At 40.6% G+C, this 22319-nt stretch overlaps 1 protein-coding gene across 4 annotated transcripts in view; it reads right to left on the reverse strand.

Annotated features, from left to right (window-relative positions):
• TTBK1 (tau tubulin kinase 1) overlaps positions 1-22319 on the reverse strand; it is a 107423-nt gene that overhangs the window by 74304 nt on the left and 10800 nt on the right. For 2 of the 4 annotated variants that reach the window (XM_066993526.1, XM_066993525.1), the window contains exons 2-4: positions 21825-21926; positions 17248-17406; positions 8826-8973 (exon numbers count right to left, since the gene is read on the reverse strand). In XM_066993526.1, the coding sequence (XP_066849627.1) occupies positions 8826-8973; positions 17248-17406; positions 21825-21827 (310 nt within the window). In that variant the 5' untranslated portion in view covers positions 21828-21926. The remainder of the gene's footprint in view (positions 1-8825; positions 8974-17247; positions 17407-21824; positions 21927-22319) is intronic. The other 2 variants (XM_048079022.2, XM_066993524.1) reach the window with 1 other exon arrangement.

A 22319-nucleotide genomic window follows, 5' to 3' on the forward strand; every position in this document is an offset into this window, starting at 1 on the left:
TGCTGTTTGATACACTTGACTGTGATTTAAGATGCATCCCTGCTGACAGTACGGCCGCTTCAGCTTTCAGCTATGTTCCCAAGAACTTTTTTTTTTTTAATCAGTTCACTCCATAACATTATTATTTTCTGGATCACACAATTTTACAGAAAGAAAAAAAATCAGATAATTGGTTACAAATTCAAATAACACACTTCAGCTTTCTGTAGTTTTTGAAAAATAAATGAAAGTCTTATCTGCACTAAGTTTAATACAACTGACAGTTCCTGATGACGCGTGTCTCCAAACAGATTTTATTCTGAATCCTCCTTTCCAGCCTAAAATGGGCTTGCCTAAAATGTTACTTTTCAGAGAAGAAAATAAAAAAAATATATAAATAAAAGGAAAGAAAAGAAAAGAAAAAAAGACCATGCCAATCCCTACATGAAACAAAAGGAGTGTAAGAGTGTAGAGAAACTAAGCCCCATTTAGCAGTGGTGTATGTACAGCCAGCTGGTCACATAGATGGGATAAATCCTTGCAGCATCAACCCCTTTGTGTATCTGAGGCTTTTACTCATTTTTCAACTAAAGGAGGCATCAGTATACAATTGTTTGCACTGTTGGAGGAGTTCATGCCATGCTGAAGTAGCAGATGGAGGATGAGAGTCGGGCATGACTTCGGGATTCCTGCAGATCAGTCCTGCAGCTGATCAAAATTATGTAGCACAAAAATAATCATGTTAATAACCTACTGTGCAGTCAAGATGATGGGACTATCATTCTTTCCTTTAAGGCAGAAGGAAACAGCCCTCTTTCCTCACACATGCCCTCCACAACCATGAAGATCATAGCACAGAGAGAAGCAAAGTGTATATTAAATCAGAAAAGTCAGAAAATAAAAGATAAAAAATTTTTTTTCCAAGTTATATTTAGCATGGGTAGCCTTATTTTACTGAAATAACTGTCAGATTACACACAGACAATTAAATGCTTCCTCCTCAGATAGATTCGTTCCACTGAACAGCCATTCTAGTATTAAAGAAGATCACAGGCTATAGTTTATATTGGTGTTTATTATTAAAACAAAGCGTATTCCTTCCCATAAGGTAAAGAAACAGAGTAAGAGATTATGAAGAGTTTTATCCCTCTAACTAACAAACTAACATAGGCTGGAGGAATAAGTCAGCCCGATGTTAACAAACACTAACCTGAAAAAAGTTTGAAAGAACACGTGTTTTATTTTATTTCACACATATTTATTTCTCTTGGCAATTAGAGAATGCAGTGCTTTAATGTTCACCCACAGAAAAATATTTTTTTCCTACTACTGCTTTTAAATTAAAATGAACATTAAAAATCTCCCATAGACTACTGGGTAAGAAATAAAAATATTTCCGTTACTGAAATGGTCTTTATGATCCCTGTTCTAAAGGAACTCAAAAATTATACTCAATAACCGTGTCCTAATGTATAAAAATAGCATCACATAACTGGAAAACCCTTCTACCATAGGATATATATTCATCATCTTGTTGAGATACAATTAAAATAAAAAACAGGTTAATACTTAAAAAAATCCATTACATGAAAAACCTTCATTAACCAGCTCTGAAAAAATTAAATGATAATCTTTTTTTGAATATATTTTTCCACACAAATCAGTTTCAAAATGCTTGTAAGCAGTACTCCTTCTGATCTACTCTTTCAAGTTCTTAAATATTCCTAATGTACTTTCAAGACAGCAACGAAACTAATCAAAGAAATAGTAAGAAAGAAGTATGTGACATTGCTGTTGCAATTTGAAGCATCTTTTTTTTTTTTTTGTAACAGACAGCGTATTTCCTGTATTTTTACCTGCACAAGAACAAATAACCAATCTTTCCTTGTAAAGGGTTTTCAAGATTTAAACCTTTAAAACCTATGCTAAAATTATTTTGTGATCCATCTCCATAGATGTGCTGTCTCATTGCTAACAGTCCACCAGAAGCATCTAGGAAACGTTCACTGCATAAAATTCCATAAGTCTCACAGCAATTACTTTTACTCTTGTAACTGTTACCCTTACACATTCTTGCATATGTTCTGTAGCACAAGATGAAAAATAACATAACAGAGCAAGTCCACCAAGATGCTTGTGGATAAAGGAAATCATGACATTCAAAGAAAATGTCAAAGAACTGGGTTTGTTCAGCTGTAAGAAGGTAGCAGAGGGGAGATATCAGAGATATCTGAAGAGATATCTGGTCAGAGACACCTCACATGAAGGTGCAGAGAAGACGAAGCCTGTCTTTTCTGGTGTCCAACAAGCTGCAAGACAGGAAATTCTCATCAAACACAAGGAAATTTTTTTCACAGTGAAGATGTTCAAACCCTGGAACAGGGGCCCAGAGAGGCTGTGAGATCTTTATCTTTAGAGATAATTGAAAAAATTATTGGAAAAAGCCTAGAGCAACTGGATTTACGTGCCTGTGCTTTGAGCAGGAGGTTGTACTAAAGACCTCCAGAGGTCCCCCTGCCAGCCGAAATTATCCTCTGGCTCTGTGTCAAATACTCTTTTTTTTCTTTAAGGTCTGTGCTGCTGATGCAAGAGAATGTCTGACCAGTCTAGTCACAAACTCAGTTTAATTTCAGAATCATCAGTCAAGTTTCTTTTTTATTCAGGCAATATGAGAAGTATTAAAACAATGGTATATCATGGGCTAGAAATAACCAGCATGCCACAGACAGCGAGCAGCTCAACCTCAAGATAAACTGCATAGGAAAAGACCAAGTGGTTACTTGATATAATTTGCTTGTGCACTTGGCACTACCAAGTACTCTAGTACATGCACAGATGCAGACACCTAGCTATACAACTGCATTCACTGGCATTTGGAAACCTAATGCAGCTATTTCTCATGTTCATGCTTTATAACTATAATATACCTTATATATATATCCTCTATTTTTATTCACTTGTCAGCATCATTGTCAGGTTTATCAGTTTAGCACAGATTTTGTATTTTGAGGGTAGTTGATGTCACTTCTGTACAAATATTCTAAAGAAACGGAGGATCCATCTTGAAATAATATGAGAGGTATTTTCACCATCTTCTAATTTTCATTGGAAATACCATCTGAAACCTAACAAAGTTGACTAGATCACAGTTTTCTTTCCTCTGCAGTTAGCAAGTTTCCTCTCTGGCCAGACAAACTAGTTGACTTCAGGGACTTGTCAACGTGACTGGAGGCAAGGAGTTCTGTACATGAAAGAAAACAAATTCAATGCTGGAAGTCCAGTTTAAATAACTACATTATCCGATAGTAATCCACCAGGATTTCATTAACTGGGTTAGCCTCACTATTGCTTCTGTAATAAATTAACGTACTAATGGACACACATCAAAACAAAAGGTTGGTCATCACCTTCTAATCCAAAAGCAAAACATAAAATTGCCTGACTTTGCATGGCATCATTTCATCTGCTTGTGTCCCAAGACCACTAAAAGCTTTAGGATGACCAACCACTAATGGATTCTACACAGGACAAGGCAGAAAAGTGAAAGAGCAAGAATTCAGCACCGCCTCAAAAAAGCGTATTTTAAATCCCTTTCATCCACCCCATATCCCTCCCCAGTCTTGTGAGGCCATGGTGACCAAATGCCAGTGCATTCAAACACCCGCAGGAACCTTTCACATGGCAAAATGCAGTGCCAGGCACAGAGGCTACAGCTACCTCTGGTGTCTGAATCTGCCTCCCTGTGTTAGCCTAACACCTGACAACAGTAACTTACCCTGCTTTCCAGTCTTCACAGACAGCTTGGTTTCATCAGCCTAACAAAATGCTGTAGAAACATAAAAAGTGTCTATGAAAGTAACAGAAACTGAATTGCAGGGAGTTAAGATACCACCTTAACAAGTCAAAAATGCAAAAAGAAAAGACTAGGTCTGGCAAACAAGAAAAAACAAGCAAGATCCCTTTTCTTCCCTTCTTTTATTTGTAAACCCTTACCTGTCCAATCGCTGGCAGTAAATGGTGAACAAGCAACACAGAACTGCTTCACTATGTGCTGTAATAAAATCAGGCACTCAAAACCACAATGCCTGTGACCAGGCTGCATCTTGCACAACTACTCAATATGCAGAAGATCTCTGCACTGCAGAATAAAATTAATCAGAGTCCTACGCAATGAGATTGGTTACACTGGAAAGAAGGCATTTACAAAGAAAACATCACACTGAGCAGTGTTTAGGAATATCTGGCTGCCGAGTGAGGTCGAAGGCAAGTACGCAGGACCCCACAGCCTCATACGAGGAAAAAAATTACTGTGGTGGAGTAACAGAAATTGCTCAGCACCAGAATGATCTGGCCAACTTAACTAACCATCTAGCTGCTCTGTTAGGCTGCTCCAAGAACAATCCTACCAAAGGAAAGCAAATGCTGTGGCCACATCCATATTTTGGGGACCTGCAGATCAGGAGGTATCCAAGGCACATGCCTTGTGAGAGATCCTTTTGTACCATTCCAGTCTCACAAGCCCTCAGAGTACTTCCAGAAAGGCATATCAAGAAGTGGGTAAGGACAGGAGGAACACATCTGAACTTAAAGCATCTACTGCTGGGCCTCACACAGTCCCTGTCTAGCATCCGCAGAAGATAGTGCCTGGTGCATTAAGTGCATTAAAATGGCTTCCACAGGCCTCTCTGCAGCAGCCCAAAAGCAGGAAAAAATAACAACTTAATTCAATAACGGATACTGATTTACTATTTCTACAACTAAGGTTGCTGTTGGAAAGGCAGCCTGATACTGAGAGTGCCCAGGCCAAGCACCTCAAAAGCTGTGCTAGAGCTCTTGTGACAAAGCCCTTATATTCTGATAACCCCAAAGACTTCAGAGATGGGAGATGAAGTCAGTATTCACTGATAGTATTTCACAGATGTCCCTTTGCCAGCTGAATTTTGCTCCACAGCAAGACTCCACAGTGGGGAAATAAAGTCCCAGAGAGAGCAGGCAGGTGTCTGTCTGTCTGTATTCCAATGGGTTAGAAAAGCACTGAAGATATGGAAAAACATCGTCTATAAGTCAAAGGATTCTTCCTTCCAAGTAGTAAATGACAGAACACCATCCTTTTTTTTTCCCCCTCTTCTACAATTCTGAAGAACAGGAGACTCAGAATCCTGATTTGTAACAGCAAGGAGGTTTTAAAGCAAGCTCCCATACTGCCTCATATCTACGCAACTGCCACACATCAGTATTGTTCACACAGTGAGTTTGGGTTAATGTGAACTTTTTTCTAAGCAAATAGACCCGGAAGATCCACTCCAGATGCACCCAAATAATTCCAAAATCCTAAAGGAGACAGAAGCCATGCCAACAACATGTCCTTCAGACAGCATCAAACCACTTCCATGTTGTGGAGAAAGAGAGTTACTCAGACCAAGGGACTGGATTAAAGTTAACCCAAAGCAAAATCCTCACACCACACCTAGTTTATAGTGTAAAACCCCAAAGATAAATACAGTGAGGATATATAGGCCCTCAGCAACCACCACAATCTACTGATCTGCTCATATTGCACTTCTTACTAACACAGACATAGCTTTTGTGCTCACTAATGTAGATAGTGACAGACCTGCAAAGGTCCTTGCTCTCTGGATAAGCAAGGTGCGAATTCACTTAGCCATACAGATCTTATTTCCATTCACTTTTTAACATAAGTTATCTAAAGCCTTGTCTACCCAGCAAAATGTAATGCAGCTCTAACTAAACCAGCAACCTTCCCTGCTGGAGGCAAGTTTTATCTGCAAGAAGAATTTTGATAATGCAGCTTAAACTCGGTTTCAGAATGCTTGACTGCTATGTAGATAAAAGCCTAACTGAGGTTAAAACCATGTGCAAGTGGTACTATCACGCAAGATTATCTCAAGTGAGGAAAACTCTACAATAATGATTAAAGTAATAAAATAAGAGCTTGGCACTAAAATAGTATTCCTCTGACAGAGAAGCTGTGTTCACCTAGAAGTTCAGCCTGAAGAAGAGAAGACTCCAGGAAGACCTCATTGCAGCCTTTCAGTACTTAACGGCAAAGGACTCTACCTCCATAATACATGCAGTGCCATCCCAAACACATGAGAAGTCAAAGGTCATAATCTTGTGGCCACTGATTCTGTAACCATCTATAGTTGCCTGAATATCACCATGTGGTGAGAATTCAGGTAACTTTTCAATCATGTTTCACCCAAAGCCTAGAAGGAGACTGTTGCTGGTACTTCCCAGTCCCAACACAACATAAAGCCAGAAGGTGACCCAGGATCCTTGCAAGCAACAATACAAGTCAGCAAGAACTTTGCCTTTGGCAAAAACATTACCTCTAAACAGATAAAGAAAAGGCCTTATACAGCTAGAAATATCAAATCAGTTAAGATCAGAACAGAATGGCTCTACAAGGCTGCCAAGAGATACTGAAGTGGCAGTGATCTCGCACAGCCAAGCACACGCGTCACAGAATCATTTGGGGTGGAAGGGACCTCTGGAGGTCATCTAGTCCAACCCCAATGCTTAGGCAGGGTCAGCTAGAGCAGGCTGTCTGTGACTACATCCAGATGGGTTTTGAATATCTCCAAGGGCAGAGACTCCACAACATTTATAGGCAATTTATGCCAGTGTTTGACCACCCTCACAGTAAAAAAACCAAACAAACAACAGCACGCACCACCACACACCACAGTGTTTGTTAGAACATACATAGACTCTCTAGCAGGGAGTTGTGAAGTACGTCTGCAGTATGGGTTAATGGCCAGCCCAAACTCTGTAAAGCTCTAACAGCTTGCAAGACCATGATCACAAGCTCTGAAAAAAAGCAGCAGCTCATTAGTCCTTTGTTGTTTTATTTAGGTAACACACCAACATTAAAGATGTGCTATTTAAGAGGGACTGCAATGCTCAATCCTACTAGAAAAGTACAGAAGCATTTTACACAACACTGATCCCTTGCTTTTTACCTGAAAAAAAACCACGAACTGACCCTATCATCTTTGGTAATAGCACCAACCTACCCCCTCCTACCAACTGTTTGGCTAAAGTCAGTCTCTCCTTTTCTGAAATGTTTCTCATCTTTCCCTAACGGCTCACTGTCAAAACATACACAATACGTGATTCCCAACTCTCTCAACCTTATTTCTTATTTTAACTTTATAATTTATTTTAGTAAAGCATTTGGGGATTAACCTTGAACCAAAAAAAGCTAAACTCTTCACAGAGCAGCTTGATTTGTACAAACATGGCTGAAGTAATTTGTAATTCTTAAATGCTGGATAGCTGATGCATAGCCAATTGAGCTGCTTCTGTCTTTTCTGTCCCCTTGCATTTGCTAACTGCTTTACCAAATTCTCCTCCCACCCTGCCCCGCACCTCTAAATTCCCGGGATCATGCTGTGTACAACTTTGGCTGCTTTTCAAGCATTTATATTTTCAAGAATAAACATTGATGGAAAAGTATGAGCATTAATTAGTTAACTCCCTGAATATTCTCTGATGCTAGCTCTGATTCGGTGACTTCAGGTCATGCTTTTCAAGCATTCCCTGCTCTGGATATAGCATGTATTGACACTAGTCAGCATGATAGCATCTTCTCTTGGTATTCTAATAATCTGCTGTTCTACACAGTCACACCCCTCACTCACAGTGAGCAGTTCCAAGTGTAAAACCAAAAGCAAAAATCTACGTCTCTGCTTTGCTTATCCCATTACATTGCTTTGAGACTTCATCTACCTGTCCTGCTGTTCTCAGACAGCCTCTACGAACCCAGCCTTTTAGAGGTGAACAGCAAGTTTTCTCTTAATGATATGGATTGATTTCTCCTTTGCTTTGATTCCCTTTACCAAGCACAGATGCATCTATTATAATATAGCGTATTCTAAAAAGGCCTTATCAGTCCTCCTCCTAGAAGAGCTGAACTGTGGAAAACTATTTGACTTTCAAAAATAATTCATTGACCTTCCCCTAGGGTCAACGTGACACAGACATTAACCCCATTTCAAAAGACCTGCAACCCTCTAATTCAACCATCTCTGGAGATTTTGTGCAAGGGCAGAGATATAGGCATGGACACAGGGCCACAACACTATCTCTGAAGTATGAGCCTTGGTGACAAGTATACTACTCACTGCCTCATGAGAAGGTGTCTTCCCAGCTCAGATGGGAACCCTGCAGAAGGAAACATCCCTTCTAAGGCATATTCTACTAGAACATGCAAACTGTACCTGCCAATAACTGCCCTTGCCTTCACAAGGAAGTCAGTGCACAATGCACTTTTGCAAAGAGCAGTTCTCAGCTCCTCAAAGGCAGATTTGGAAATTCCTTGTCTCCATCCTCCTATGGCTGTCAGCTTTTAGTAGAAGCCCCCTCACTGCTCCTTCAACCAGAAAGGACTGTTGCACTTTTTGTGCTCATCTACTATTCAACCATTTTACATGGAGTGTCCTTCATGCTCACAGTGCTTTATTCACAACCACTGCCCTCGCCCTTTGGGAGGCAATCAGATAACCTTATTTCTTAGTCAGACATTGCTTGCTCTGTTCCTTATCACCTAATCAGTATCACTAGACAGAACAGACCAGTGTACCAATAGCTCAGTGTAAGTCTCCTTGATGTTATAGCCTGGCAGACAAAAATAGCCCCTGTAGTTGGAACTCACTTGAGTAGGACACTGTGCAGAATGTAGTAACTTTCTGAGCTGAATCATTTAATGTAACAGTGCATGTAGCTGAAGAGAAAGGTGTAAAAAGCATTTGCAACTTTGGTTTCTAATTGTTAACATGCAGTGACCTTTACCCCTTCAGAGTTCAAAGAGCCTTCTGCCTTACCTTGCAGCTTCTTCAGGACAGCCACTTCCATCTTGAGAACTTGCTTGGGCTGCTGGGCTGATTCCACCTTCAAGGCCACATTCTCCCGGGTCAGCAGATCCATTGCCTCATAAATCTCCCCAAAGCCACCACCACCAATCTTCTTCAACTAGAAGAGAACAAGGAGGTTTGGTACAATGCACAAGAGAGATGACATCAAATTGGCTCTCACAGAGACAGGCACTAGCTTCTTTAATGCATAGGCAGGAACAAATTCAGCTCCCAATCTGTGCTGTGCCTGAATCCCTTTACTGCACAGTTAGGCAAAAGTCCAGCTGCCCACTTGACTGTGCTATGTATAAATTCTTTGCTGTACATGAAAAACCAAGCCCAGCAAGTGATGACATAGATACCTAAAGCAAATGATAATGCCTATTACGTCAATAATGTTCTTGCCAAAGCTAAAGGAAAGACCCCTCAAGGAGACAGTAGAAAGTCTATCCAGAGTGTGGCAGATATAAAGTGTCATTCTCCCTCCACACACAGGTCGCTGCAGTAAAACACAACCATGGGAGCTGGAAATAACGCTTGCAAGTAACAAGTTAAGTGAAGTTTAAATCTCATTCATGGGATTTTAAATGCAGAACAAAATTTCCAGTAGAAGCTTTTACAAAATGCATGACCTGCTCTGCTAGTGAGGCTACTTCAGTGTCATGTTTCTGAGGCCTGACAACTGCACTACCTCAAAACAGTTATGTACAAGCCACAAGTATGGCTCTGTTCTGTTTCTCACTCTATTCTTTTTTTTTTAAACCACACCAAATGAAGCTTTTTTTGCGTCTCTGAGCAAAATTAAAGACTGCATCACGATAGGAGTATCTCACTACTTGGAAACTCAAACCATTTCAACTGAGATAAACTCAAAGCTAAAGATGTCTAGGTTCCAGCATGTATGATGATATGCACCTACTGGTTAGGTCATCTGCTTGTTCTAGAGCTGTCACCCACTCCCAGAGCAAGCTGAGCTCCTGTCTTTCCTGGAAAGTGATCCCTTGATTCTCCTTCTGCTGAGATTTGACAGGATATGCATGTATGGATATATGCATGTATGTAAGACAGACTCCTAAGGTGTTGCAAGTGTTAATGTCCACGCCAGGAGAATATTTTTTAAAATTTCTCTCTCTCTTAAATGTTTAAAGCACACTGTGCTGCACAGGAACAACTTCAAGTTTACAGCAGAGCTAGATCAGGGCTCATTTGATTCACTTAGCACTTATTCACTGAACCTAACTGCAGCCCTTCCTTTCAGCAGTCTGCTTTCACGGTGTTCACAACCGCTCTGGAAGCCCTGAGGACTGCTTGTTTCCAACAGCAGCAGTAACATTTGAAGAGAAAAAGAAGCTTAAATTAGCCAGACGCTCAAACATGCATCTTACACAATATTTGATGAGGTTTAAATGGTATTTGGGTGTCTTGTGCATCACAGAAGGCCTGTCCTGTGCATCTGTCCAGTTTGCTGAACAAAGGTCCCTGCCTCTCAAGGGCAGGTTTTTTTTCTTCTTAAACCATCTGCTTTTCTGGCTCCCAGGTCAAGAAAAACAACTCTGCATGATAGCTGGGACAAGAGTTTGTAGTACTTCCAGTATTAACACCCTGAGTATTGTCTCTAAAGATATTTTTGGATAACCCTTTGAGAGTTGCTATCCAGAGTCACTCTTCTCTTTTTACCTGTTATTTTACCTCACAACATTCTACTGGGCTACACAGGCATATCCACACAGTAAACATCCCAATATCTAGGTCATCACATATTATTCATAAATTATTACGGTGCAGCCCTACTTCTACTTGGAAATTCATACTGAGCTGGCTATTAAAAATCTTGCTACCAAAACAATGCTACATTCAGCATAGCAACAACATGTCAGCTGATATCTCAAGATTCAGTACACCGGATCTTCTGTTCACTTGCATATTAATGACAAAGAAGATGTGAAAGGGATAGCAAAAGCTGCAGAAGGCAAAAAGTTTAGTTGGGACCTGGGAGGACTTTGAAGGAAGATGAAAGAAGTCTCAGTGGGAAAACGCATAGCAACACAAACAAAAGTCACCAGTAATAAATGTAACATAACACAGCAGGACTGGAGAAGAAACACGCTACACAAACATCTTGTCAGGTTGTAAATTCAAGAAATTGATCTTAGAAGAAATATCCCTGAGCCAACAGAAATCCATACAAAGATGTTTTTCCATTCACTGCCCTTAACAGGGACAGTCCCCATGTCCAACAGAGTTGTCAAAATGCAAAGCTATTACAGCGTAAATACAGTAACGTAATTAGGATCACTGCCCACTATAACCATCTGTAGGAAGGTCTTGCTAAATACAATGTGCAATAACGATCACTTTGCTATTAGAGGCTCTCACAGAGCTAGGAGTAGTTCATTTCAGGATTAAGAGAATGATTAGGAGCCTGGAAAAACTAACGACAGACTAGGACCACTACCTCAGAAGAAACAAAAGAATGTGTGCATCAAAGAAGCAGGTTGAGGAAGAAAGGTACAGGTACTGAGACTGACCACCTGGGAAAACAACAGAACTTGAGGACCCCTGAAAGTCTACAGAGCAACAAATGCAAGATGATGTGAGATCAAGACTAGAGTTTCTGCTGAATCAGAAAACTGATTTTATGCACACGTTCTAGACAATGGACGCAACCTCACTGCCCAAGAGCCCCCAAGCTGTCTCTCCTTCCTCGTATTTTTTCCTCAATCTCTTACAGAAATTATTCTCTGGCACACTTTTCCCAGCACACCAGATGGTCCTATTCATCATTACCAGCACTGCCAGCCTCCTTGATCTTTCAGCAACATCCAGAGGCCATCAGCAGCCATTTCCTTTTCTCTGTTGCTGAGCATGTGGTTTTATTGCAACTCAAGGTCTTGGCTGATGTCAGGGGTTTATCACACAAGCATCTCCTCGTTGCTTGGATACTTTCAGGGAGTTCAGCATCTAAAGTGAACTCTGCACAGCCTTCTGCAGGACACAAACGAGAAATGGGCACACACCACTCAAGAAAAGAAATGAATAAGGAAACTCTTAAATGCAAATTCAAGAAAGAGAAGGGAACATCTAATGAAAATCTCTTAAGTGGCAATCATGAGTCACCAGCCCATGCTATGCCTCACTCCTTGGGGATAATTCTCATCTCATCCTTTTTCATACTTTCCACAAGTCCATAAGACTGGGATACAGACTGATATCAACAGCAGGATTCATCCTACCTAAATGCATGAGCCTATAAGGAAATGGGGTGCCCAGGGTTCCATCGTAGCCTGGCGAACAATTCATCTGACCAAACGCTGGTATCTATTTTCACTCACATGTAGACAACTAAAATCAAGTAAGCTGCATCTCAGACATATGCTTTCAGTCCTTTCAGTATGCCACCAGTGGCCACACCACCACACGGCTCATTGCAGCATTTCTTCCATTTTTTTTGTGCCTTCCTGACACAAGGAGTAAACTTTTACCAAAAAGCCACGCTACTTGACTCCCCGGCGTGGCAGGCTCTGACAGGGGATGCCAGGAATTCCCCAGACTGAGCGTTCCCTCAGGACTAACAACACAAAACTGGCATGTCCCAGTTGGGGAAGCCAGTTCCCAATGCCTTTCTGGATGTATCAGCAGTTATACAGGACACAGACTGCTGCCTTTGAAGTGTCCTTTAAATATCCTTAATATTCTGGATTTATCCTGAAAAGACTCTTGCAACAGAATTCTCCAGAGCCTAGGGAAAAAAGACAAAACAAAACAAAACAAACTCAAACAAACAAAACCCACCACCAACAAAACAGCCTTACCACTAAGCAGAAAGCAGTATTCAGAGAGGAGAAACAAAATGCAGTTCCACTGGGAATACAGAAAATTTCACTGTTTCATAGATGGACAGGTCAAAAAAATGAAAGGCACCCTCCCCACCCCCCTCAACCAAAAATACCTTTCAATTACAAATTTAATCTTTTATTTAGCAACTGTATAAGGTGCCAATGCTCTAAACAAAGTCTGCCTTCCAAGGATATTATGTAAGGACAATACGTCCCCATGGAAAGAGTGGTTCAGTCCCAGTATTGGTGGCAAGGTCAGGAACCAGAACATGTGCTCTGAGTCCAGAGCGATGGACCAAACTGAGGGCCAGCAACCTATGGTGAACACAGCCAGGGTCAAGGCTATCACCCACAGGCTTCAAATGTTAACAGGGCAAACAGAAGCTACTATTACAGTGACTACCTATTAGGAGCACTTCCGTGGTCAAGTCTAAAACTCCTGCAGTCCAACTCAATAGGTCAGTTCATCCAGAAATGGCAAGCAAGCCTCATCTGATCCAAGAACCGGTGAGAAAGAGTAGACAAACGTTCACCAAACTCTGAGAGTCTGCTCCACTAGGAATTACACTGATCTCAAGGGATAACTTACAAAAAATGGGCAGTTCTCAGCTTCTCATTTCATGAGAAGCCGATCAAGAAGTCAACCAGTCAAGAAGTCAACCAGTCAAATTCTAAATCATCTAAAGACTTGCCAAAGTCCACTTAAAACAGTTCTGCAGAGACACCAAACAGGCCCCAGGACTGACAAAGAACACTTGCTTGTCTGAAGTTCCCTCCCGGAGCCATAAATGGCCTTTCCACCAAGACAGGGCCAAAAGAGTCCACAAGAGTTTGTGGGGCATCTGGCAAGGTGTCCAAAATAAACAGGAGAGGGGTGAGGGTAACCAAAACTTCAGTTCAAGAATACCAGAAACCAGAGCAGGGATCGCAAAATAGCATATATGAATATAAGAGTCACCACTTGTATTCAAAGCTCAATGCAACGGCCAACTCTGTCTTGCTAATAAGTCTCAGCTGTGAATCTCCAACACAAATGGATTAGGAGAGATGAAGAGAGGTATCCACTCAGCCTTAACACCTATAACTAGTTCAAAGCAAGTACAAGTTACGTTTGGTTTAGTTCCCTTCCCTGAGCACAGCAGTACATATCATTCAGAGTACACGTGGATCAAGTCATCCTCTGGGGTCTCAGCAAAAGTTCCATGGTTCTAGTACCATCCAAATTTCATCTAGTTAAAACATCTGCAGGTAAAAAATGATGATTTAAAAGAGTACTTCAAGTCCAAAAGTTGTGATAAAATGCGTAAGTACTCCCTGTCCATGCCTTTCTCCAAAAATAACAACAGCAAACATCATTGCTGTCAGAAAGCCAAACTTTTCTCACTTGGAGTGACAGCAAAAAGAACTACCACCAGGCTAACTGCAGAGAATGAACATCTTCATTTGTCAGAATTTGTCAGCCAGCACATAGGAGGAGAGGAGGAAAGGAAAGAATTCAAGGAATACATTAAACCGATCTAAATTTAGAACTTGGCTCAATACTGGAAGTATACCAGCACTAAGAACCGCAAGGTTCAAGCAGATGCCCAGCCAGAGATAGTCACAATGGGAAGACAAATTGCACGAAAAGCCTTCTGGCAGCTGAACCCCAGTGCCACATAAATATGCCACACACCTGCTTGTGCAGGATCCATTTCTCACAGCAGAGCTTCACCTGTCTAGCTTGCATGCTCTGTGTTAAATTCAGAAAGGTCTATGACAAAAAAAAAAAAAAAAGCTTTTACTACACTATGCTCACTTAAGGAGCACTCCCCTTTTTGTCTGTCATTTGCTCCTATGCTAATCAATTCCTTGGACCAAAAGTATTTTTCTACTTTTGTCGGTTACTTTGAGCCCCATACAGCTCCCAGTTCTGACTGGTTCTGGGAATCAGAATTTCTCATTGATATTTTTGCCCTTAAGCAATTTCTCTGAGCCTTCATATGGAGTAGCGACCTCACTGCAGTACTGAAGAATGCTATGAGCTAACATTATAAAACATAAAAGGCTATTACCCCAGTTATAGCTGTTGCTGAAAACATAACCACATTTCTATATTTTCTAACAAAGGGTAATCGGTAGAAGTTATATCAGTCCCCAGACTTACAGATTCATGCAACAATGAAGTCACTGAAACCCACACTTAGTGCCTTTATCAAATTTACAATGAGTTTGAAATGTTCCCCTAGGAGCATAACCAAGCACATCTTAGGTTTCTAAAGACAAACCTAAACCCAAACCCTTCTGCTGTATCCAAGACCAAAGGTACTCTGTTTAGACTGTGTAAAAAACATACAAGCAGAAAAACATCACTTGCAGAAGTTTTAGCACTTCTGCCCATGAAATAGAAACTTGAGGCTTGATGAAGAGTAGGAATGGTACAAGCCCAAGCTGGCTAGGGTGCAGAAGAGTATCTGCACCAATGGCTTAGCATCAGAATTGCATCTAACTTCAGCTTTGCAAAGAATATGCACCGATCTGGCCAAATTGTAGGGTCTGAGGAAAGCTCTGTGCAGGGAGGGTCAGCTAAAAGCTGCAAACAGTATTTTCTGAGAAAGTCCATAAGCACAGAGCGTGTTTCAGGTCTTGTAAGCCTGGTAGCCTGCACATGCAGCAGCCTCCCAAAACAAGTATACGTGATCCAGCCAAAAGCTGCAAGAGCACAGTGAGACCTTCCTGCAGTTGTGCTGAAAAGCTTTGGGAGGGGGGAGAGGGTGTCTCCATTTTGGCATGTAATTGCACAGAATCTAGAGATTCTCCATCTGCTCTCAGGAAGCACAGAGACTGAGGAGCAGTTTGAATTGCCTAAATATAAGGATGTTAGGGGACAGGCCAGACAGGAAAGTGAAGGCTGTGGAGAAATCAGGAGCAAAATGCTAGGATGAAGCGAGGCAGGCAATGGTGGAGTAACAGGAACAGAGCAAGGTGCAACTAACTGTTCAACGCAACAGAGAGATACAGGCAAGATGTATGAGTAATGAAAGAATGGTACGTTGTCTGAAGTGGGCTATTGAAAATAATCTACTCACAACCTGGAGTTGAACATAGTTCGCAGTCCTGAGTCTCTTTAAGTCGTCTGATATTCACAGCCCACTGCAAAACTCACGAGGCAGCTGTACTGTATCCAGTCAGCACAGGGAAACTGCTTAGTGCTGCTACCCCAAATCACTTGCAGTTCAAACTATAGAACTTTGTGCTGTGAGTTTTCTGATTCTGACACTGTTGGTAATTCAAGTTAAAAATGGACACAGTGCCACAAATGAAATTTTAATTTTCCTTTTTTTTTTCAAAGACAAATGCAAAATACAGAAAAAGAATACAGAACTTTAAACAGTAAAAACTTAAGCAATCCTTTCATGTATTATGTTCTAGTTTCTTTATCTGAGATGACAATATAATGCTACTTTCCCTCACCTCCCTCCCAGGGGCCTCACTTTAGGAATAAAGAGAAAGCCTTATATGTAAGAGAAGCTGCATCCTCTGAACAAATCTGGAAGCAATGAAACACATGTCTAGAGGATGGGATTCTCCCAATGTCTCTACCAGTGTTTTCACATGATTCTGTACAAGCCTGTGCTCACAAGCTGTCATTGTTCTCAAGCTCGTCTGCTGGGTGCCTAAAACAAGACAGCCAGGTCCAGTCCATAGAAGTGCTGAGCATGCCTGGATGCCCATGATGTCTAGCAGAGTTGTGCTTTGATCATAAGCATTAAGCAGTCTGTAAAAATAATTAAAAAAATCAAGACCCAATTAAATTTGAGACCCTTTCTGTAAAAGCGAGCTAATAGTTTTCTCGTACATCACCTGGTAAAAAGCATGAATAAAAAAAATATTTCTGACACAGATACTGCAGCAGTAAGAAACACAAAAAGGTGTGTTTAAATGGCAAAGTCAAGCCAAAAATTTAAATGGATATTAAGATCTGCAGCAACACAACGTATACATGAAAAGATGAAATGATTCTACTGATTCAATGTGTCTTATCCAGCTTGCACATCAGATGAGACAGTTGACTCATGAAGACCTAAAACTCTTTAACATGTGATGACATAATTTTTAAAAGTATTATAATAATTTGAACACAGAAGTTGTACCAACAAGCTAATTATGGAATTTCTGACTTTCGAAGTCAATGACATTCTAACCTTAAACATTTGCATTTAAATTATCTTTTTGTAACATTATTTATTTATAGGGATATCTCTAGTATTCTTTGCCACAGTATCTCAAAATCAGAGTTTCTTACTAAAAGATGATTCAACCTGCTGCAACAGTTCAGTCCTAAATAAAAATCCCTGGCAGGTTTAGTCTTCTAAAAATACCAGATGTTCTAAAATAAAAACACTAGAGCAATATTGACCATCTCCTTGCAGTGTTCTACTAACACGTAGGACAAACCGTAGGACTCCACTGTCTCTTGCTGGAGCCCAGGACTAACCAAATAAGTTTCTATACTGTCACAGGAGGAGAAGATCTGTTTGGGACACCAAAGGAAGCACAAAGCCAGTGCTACTCACCACTTTCCAGCGATCTTTGACCACATAATTGGCCGGAAGGATGTCGACCTGCTCCCCTCCTCCACTCATGTTTGGTTCGTCCTTGATGACTGCTGCTAGGCACTGCATTTGCCAGCCAGAGAGTATTTTAGTAGCTCCCAATTTAAATGAGCCATTTATCTGGGGGGAAGAAGGGACAGGGGAAAGGAATGACAGAATTAGTACAGGTTATGGCAGAAGTACATGCTATATTTCCAAAGGTTTTGTTTATCACTAAATTAGAACCAGTCTCTTAGGAAAGAAGGCGAACTCACCTTGCAAATACCTGAGCTCAACCCATGCATAAACTTGGCAGACGCAACCATGCTTCAAGTCAGCAGCACAAACTAAAAGGGTGACAATTCCCAGCTATACCATGCAGGAGTCCACTGCTCTTGGGCTTGCCAGCCAACAAGTCAAAGAGAATCTAATGCCAAATGCTGCAAGAACTGTTATCGTTACTAGGCAAAAAGGTCTTGCTTTAACAGAGCAGCTGCAACATCGGCAGTTTTTATGGTTTTCATTGGACGACATCCAACACAAATCAGAAGGGTTTGCCAAGTATTGCATTCAATAAGCCTAAAAGCATCAGAGTAGGGTAGAAGGCCCTTTAGAGAGCCAGAATTAGACACTGCCACTGTGATGGACAGCCAAGCAAAGAAGATAGGGATGGTTAGAAAGGGCTTCAGCCATGTACAGATTAGTCCTCCTAATAACATACACACTGCTAGAAATTATCAAATTAAAATACAGAAAGATATCTTATTCCGATAGCGTTTGCATGCCCCATGCCCCTTTTTTCCTGCTTTTATAGGGAGCTCCAGATACCCTATGCTGAAATTAATTTTGCTTCATTTTTTTTAAATTACAATTCTTCTTCAAAACTGACTTCCAGATACACACTGAATCCCCTTCTCTAGAAGAAAGTGAATCGAAACAGAACTAATAGATTTTCCAAATGCATTTTGCCTCTTCCTGTAAGATTCCTTTCTTGCTTTAGAAGTAGGCCAGACTGCACAGATCTCTTATTAAGCTTTCTTCGTGGTTCTATCTTCCTTCCCCCCAAAATATTCCATATTTTCCTTCCTAAAAATGAGTGTTACTGCAGCAGTCTGACAGATGAGTTAAATAACGTTAACATCGTAAGTATCAAATGGGAATAAAAGACCATCACACTTCTTCAGGCCACAAAAAATGAATAAAGTCACCAGTAAATTAAGAGCTCAAGTAGTGAAAAGAGCTCATTTCCTAGCAGTAAAAGGACCAAGGAAAGATAGGAAGGGACCAGCATGCTGTGTGCACAAGGAAGCAGCAGATAGAAATATGTCACAAAGTCCAAGACAGAGGATGATCAAACATCAGAATACGAGCAAGTCAAAAGATTTTGTTCTCAAAATAGAAGATAACTATGTGGAAAAACCAAGCAGCAGAATAATGAAATAAGAGGACTTCTGAGAAACGTTCACACAATCCAACATCTAATAAAGTACAATCAAAATGATAAAAGAGAGATAGGAAGAAACTGAATTACAAAAAAAAAAAAAAAAAAAAATCAGAAGAAATGATACTGCGAAATGCTTCAAATTCCCATAGAAAGAATCCTGTATCTGTATGGAGCAGCCGCTCTTTCAGTTTCCAGCTACTGAAGACAAAAAGAAACTGGAAAACTCTCCACTGAAAAAGTACACTCTGTGTTTGGCAGCACAATATTTGTGCTTCTTATTCCTAATGAGCAATTCTAATGCTATTCCCTGGCTCCTTTATTCCAGCCAGAACAGCGGGACTGACCAGCCCTAAGCTAGCAACAAGCTCTGCATATGCTGTACACCCAGCCTCCCTGCACCTCATTGCAGGCTGCATGGGAGAGAATCCCCGAACGTCTCTAAGGCTGCCTTTTCCTCTAATATTTAAAGAAAAGTCATTTAGTTACAGACTGTCCTAACTCTTCAACTTCACGAGACTATAAAAGCACATTAACATACATGTACAGAGGCAGGTACCATCTCTGCTCTTGAAAGTCTCTTGGTATCACTTGACGAGGACAAGTACAGCACAACGCAGGTGCTGGCTTGAAGGTGGTGCAAAGTCAGCTGGAGATCCAGGGTGGATCAGTCTGGTGAGCAGTGGTGGAAAGTAATCCAAAGGAATAATTTTAGGGTGAAGACAGAGTATGAAAGTCAATGAATTCCCACAGCTAGGTAATATAGAACTGCTTTCTCTGGTGCTTTATATACCACTTTCCTTCAATGTTATATATGTGCACAAAACCAGCATGTTTGTTATTTAAAGAAGACGTTATAGAAAGCTTTACTGGCTTTGAAACAGAATAAAATCCTCCTGTGGCTCTACCATGAATAGCAGCCATTTGGTGATACAGAATTATGGAACAAAGTTTACTGATGTGCTCTGGTGCAGCCAGAGTGAGGCAGCCAAACAAAAAGCCAATTTAATTACAGCCTGAGACAAATTTTAAGCTGTTTTAGATTGCAGCAGCAGCACAAAGCAGTGATACCATACCAAAAATTTGTTCCCGAGGCAGTATTAATACTGCAGAAACATGCTTATTGGGTTTACCAGAACAACACAGAAGCATTGCCTACACCCATGACAAGATGTAACACACATTAACCAAGACTTCCAGAGAAAGGGTGAAAGAAGGGGTGGAAGTTACCTTTGTGCAGAAAACATAAGTGCCTATAAATCATGCTTTAACTTTAATGCAGTGCTTTAATTCCATCTAAATCAATAAAATATAGCGTAGACATTGCTTGACCAGCATCTAAGTCTGGTGCCAGCCCTCTGCTGGGGTTGAATTTGCTACTGAAGCTACAGAAGTCAGGTGGTAAAAGATGGTCAGTGGGGGACAGGTAAGGCACTACCACCTCTTCCCTAACACACAACCCAGAACATTTAATGTGCAGACACAATGCTAAGTGGTGTTAAGAGGGGCTGGAGCAGAGATGGAAGGATTATAGCTTGCTTGACTACCAGAAAGGCTGCTCCTGACTCCAATGAGTATGTCCAAGCATATGAACTCTGAATTATCTTTCTCACTTTTAGCTTTAAGATGTACAGATTGCAGAACGTAAGGGTATATAACTGAAGACGGTGACTAGGAAGACAAAAACTTTCAGTTTGTCTTTTTCTGTAGCATTTTTCAGGAAATCTGTACCCCTATTGCAAGAAGAGAAGCAAGAGAGTTGAGGAAGCCTAGAATACTGTAAAACTGGCTTCCTAGCAATAGCATATGAGGTAGAAATGAAAGCAGCTGCAAGAAAGAAACAGTGACAACAACAGGACCAAATCCTGTCTCTTGGCCAACCTTAGCATGCAGAAGTGTGAAATAGCTCTTTCATACTGCTATCTCTTCCAGTCCATACTGAAGAATCTTTAGAGTTTTATAAATTTAGTCTTGGTCTTTAAAATATATATATATATCCAGAAAACCCCATGCTTAAACAGGCTGCACTAAATATTCTGACACACTGCTCTGCTATCTGTTCCTTCTACTTGGCATCAAGACAGCTCCCATGAATAGCACACGTGGATAAATGGTCTCCTTAATTTTAAGGCAGCTTGCAAGAAAAACTGATGTAATATAGCAGCAATTATTGAACTGACATGAAAATGTAGACCAGCTGAGAAGCGTGACTAGGAGAGGCAACAGTAAGAAACTCAGGAGGAAAAACTTATTTCAGTGCAAGGCCTAATGGTGCGGCCTATTAGTTTGGCAGAGCCAGACCATCAAAGGCACCTGCCTTGTTCACATTTGTGTTCATCAGGAGAAAAACTCAGAGCAAGCAACAGGAACTTCACAGAAGCTGCTAGGCTGAAGAACTTTTCACAGCAGATGCTAAAATCTTACACAGATTCAAAACCTGACTTTACAAATTCATGAGAAATACACAATTATAATTAAAAATCCATTAATGAGCTGCATAGAAACATTCCATCTTCAGCTTAGGAAGCCTTCAGTTCATGAATCACTGAGGGCAGTAAGAGCATTCTGGAGAGCCATTTTATTTTTCCCTGCTTTTCTTCTCAATGCCACATATTCATTCTTGGCAATCTTGGGACAGGATACTGGGCTAGATGGACCTGTGATATGACTTGGTATGAGCAGATTTATGTTTTTATCAGTTACTTTCAAAGTAGTGTATGCATATGTACGTGTGTGTATACACACGTCTCCCATATCCTATCAAGGAGGTCAGAAACCAAACAATAAAGAATCATTTAGAAAGTCTCATATATACACCCCAAGTATTTATCTTACAAGTTCTCTTTCAGGCAGGCAAAATTTTAAACAGCTTGACTGGAAGAATGATTTCCTTATTTTACAGGATCCCAGCACTCCTAAAATTAAACTTATAAATATGGAGCATTCCTTGTGGAAATCTCTAGCATTTATACGAGAACTTTCCTATGTTAGTTCACTTCAGTTTCAGTATAATGGGTTAGCAGTGCTCAAAATACGGCCAAACTTAAACAAACATCAAGTTGAAAAGACGCAAGGTGGTTATTAAAGAGCAGAACAAAGCTATGGAGGTCTGTCTCACCATCTTACTAAAGGTCCTGGATAGTCCTAAGTGTCTTTATCTCACTGTTGAGGAATTGCAATATGTCACTTTATTTCAGGACACATCCTCACCTCTGGAAGCCTACAAATTAAAACAATTAGAACAAGTGAAGTTTATTTAAACTGCTGTAGCCCAGGACCCTCATTACTTGATCAAAGTGTTGCCCACATCATGACCAAGGGATCCACCTTAATAGCATATCCCAAGAGTGTTTTAGACAGCTGATGAAAACTACAGCTTTTTAGGTGAGATGAGGTTGGACATGCGCAAAAACAAAAGAAACAACCCTGGTAAGCCACAGTCTAGAAATCAGATTGATCTCCCTTTCCAATACTTGAATGGCAGGAACAGCAACAACAAAAGTTGTTGTGAACAGAATTTAGGTATAACTTAGCTGTTCCCACCATGAATATTGGTTTAAAAGATCCCACAAAGATGCAAATTTACCAGCATTAGGCCAAAATGAAACTGACG

The sequence above is a fragment of the Anser cygnoides genome, chromosome 3 (assembly GCF_040182565.1).
Source record: "Anser cygnoides isolate HZ-2024a breed goose chromosome 3, Taihu_goose_T2T_genome, whole genome shotgun sequence".
NCBI lineage: Eukaryota > Metazoa > Chordata > Aves > Anseriformes > Anatidae > Anser > Anser cygnoides.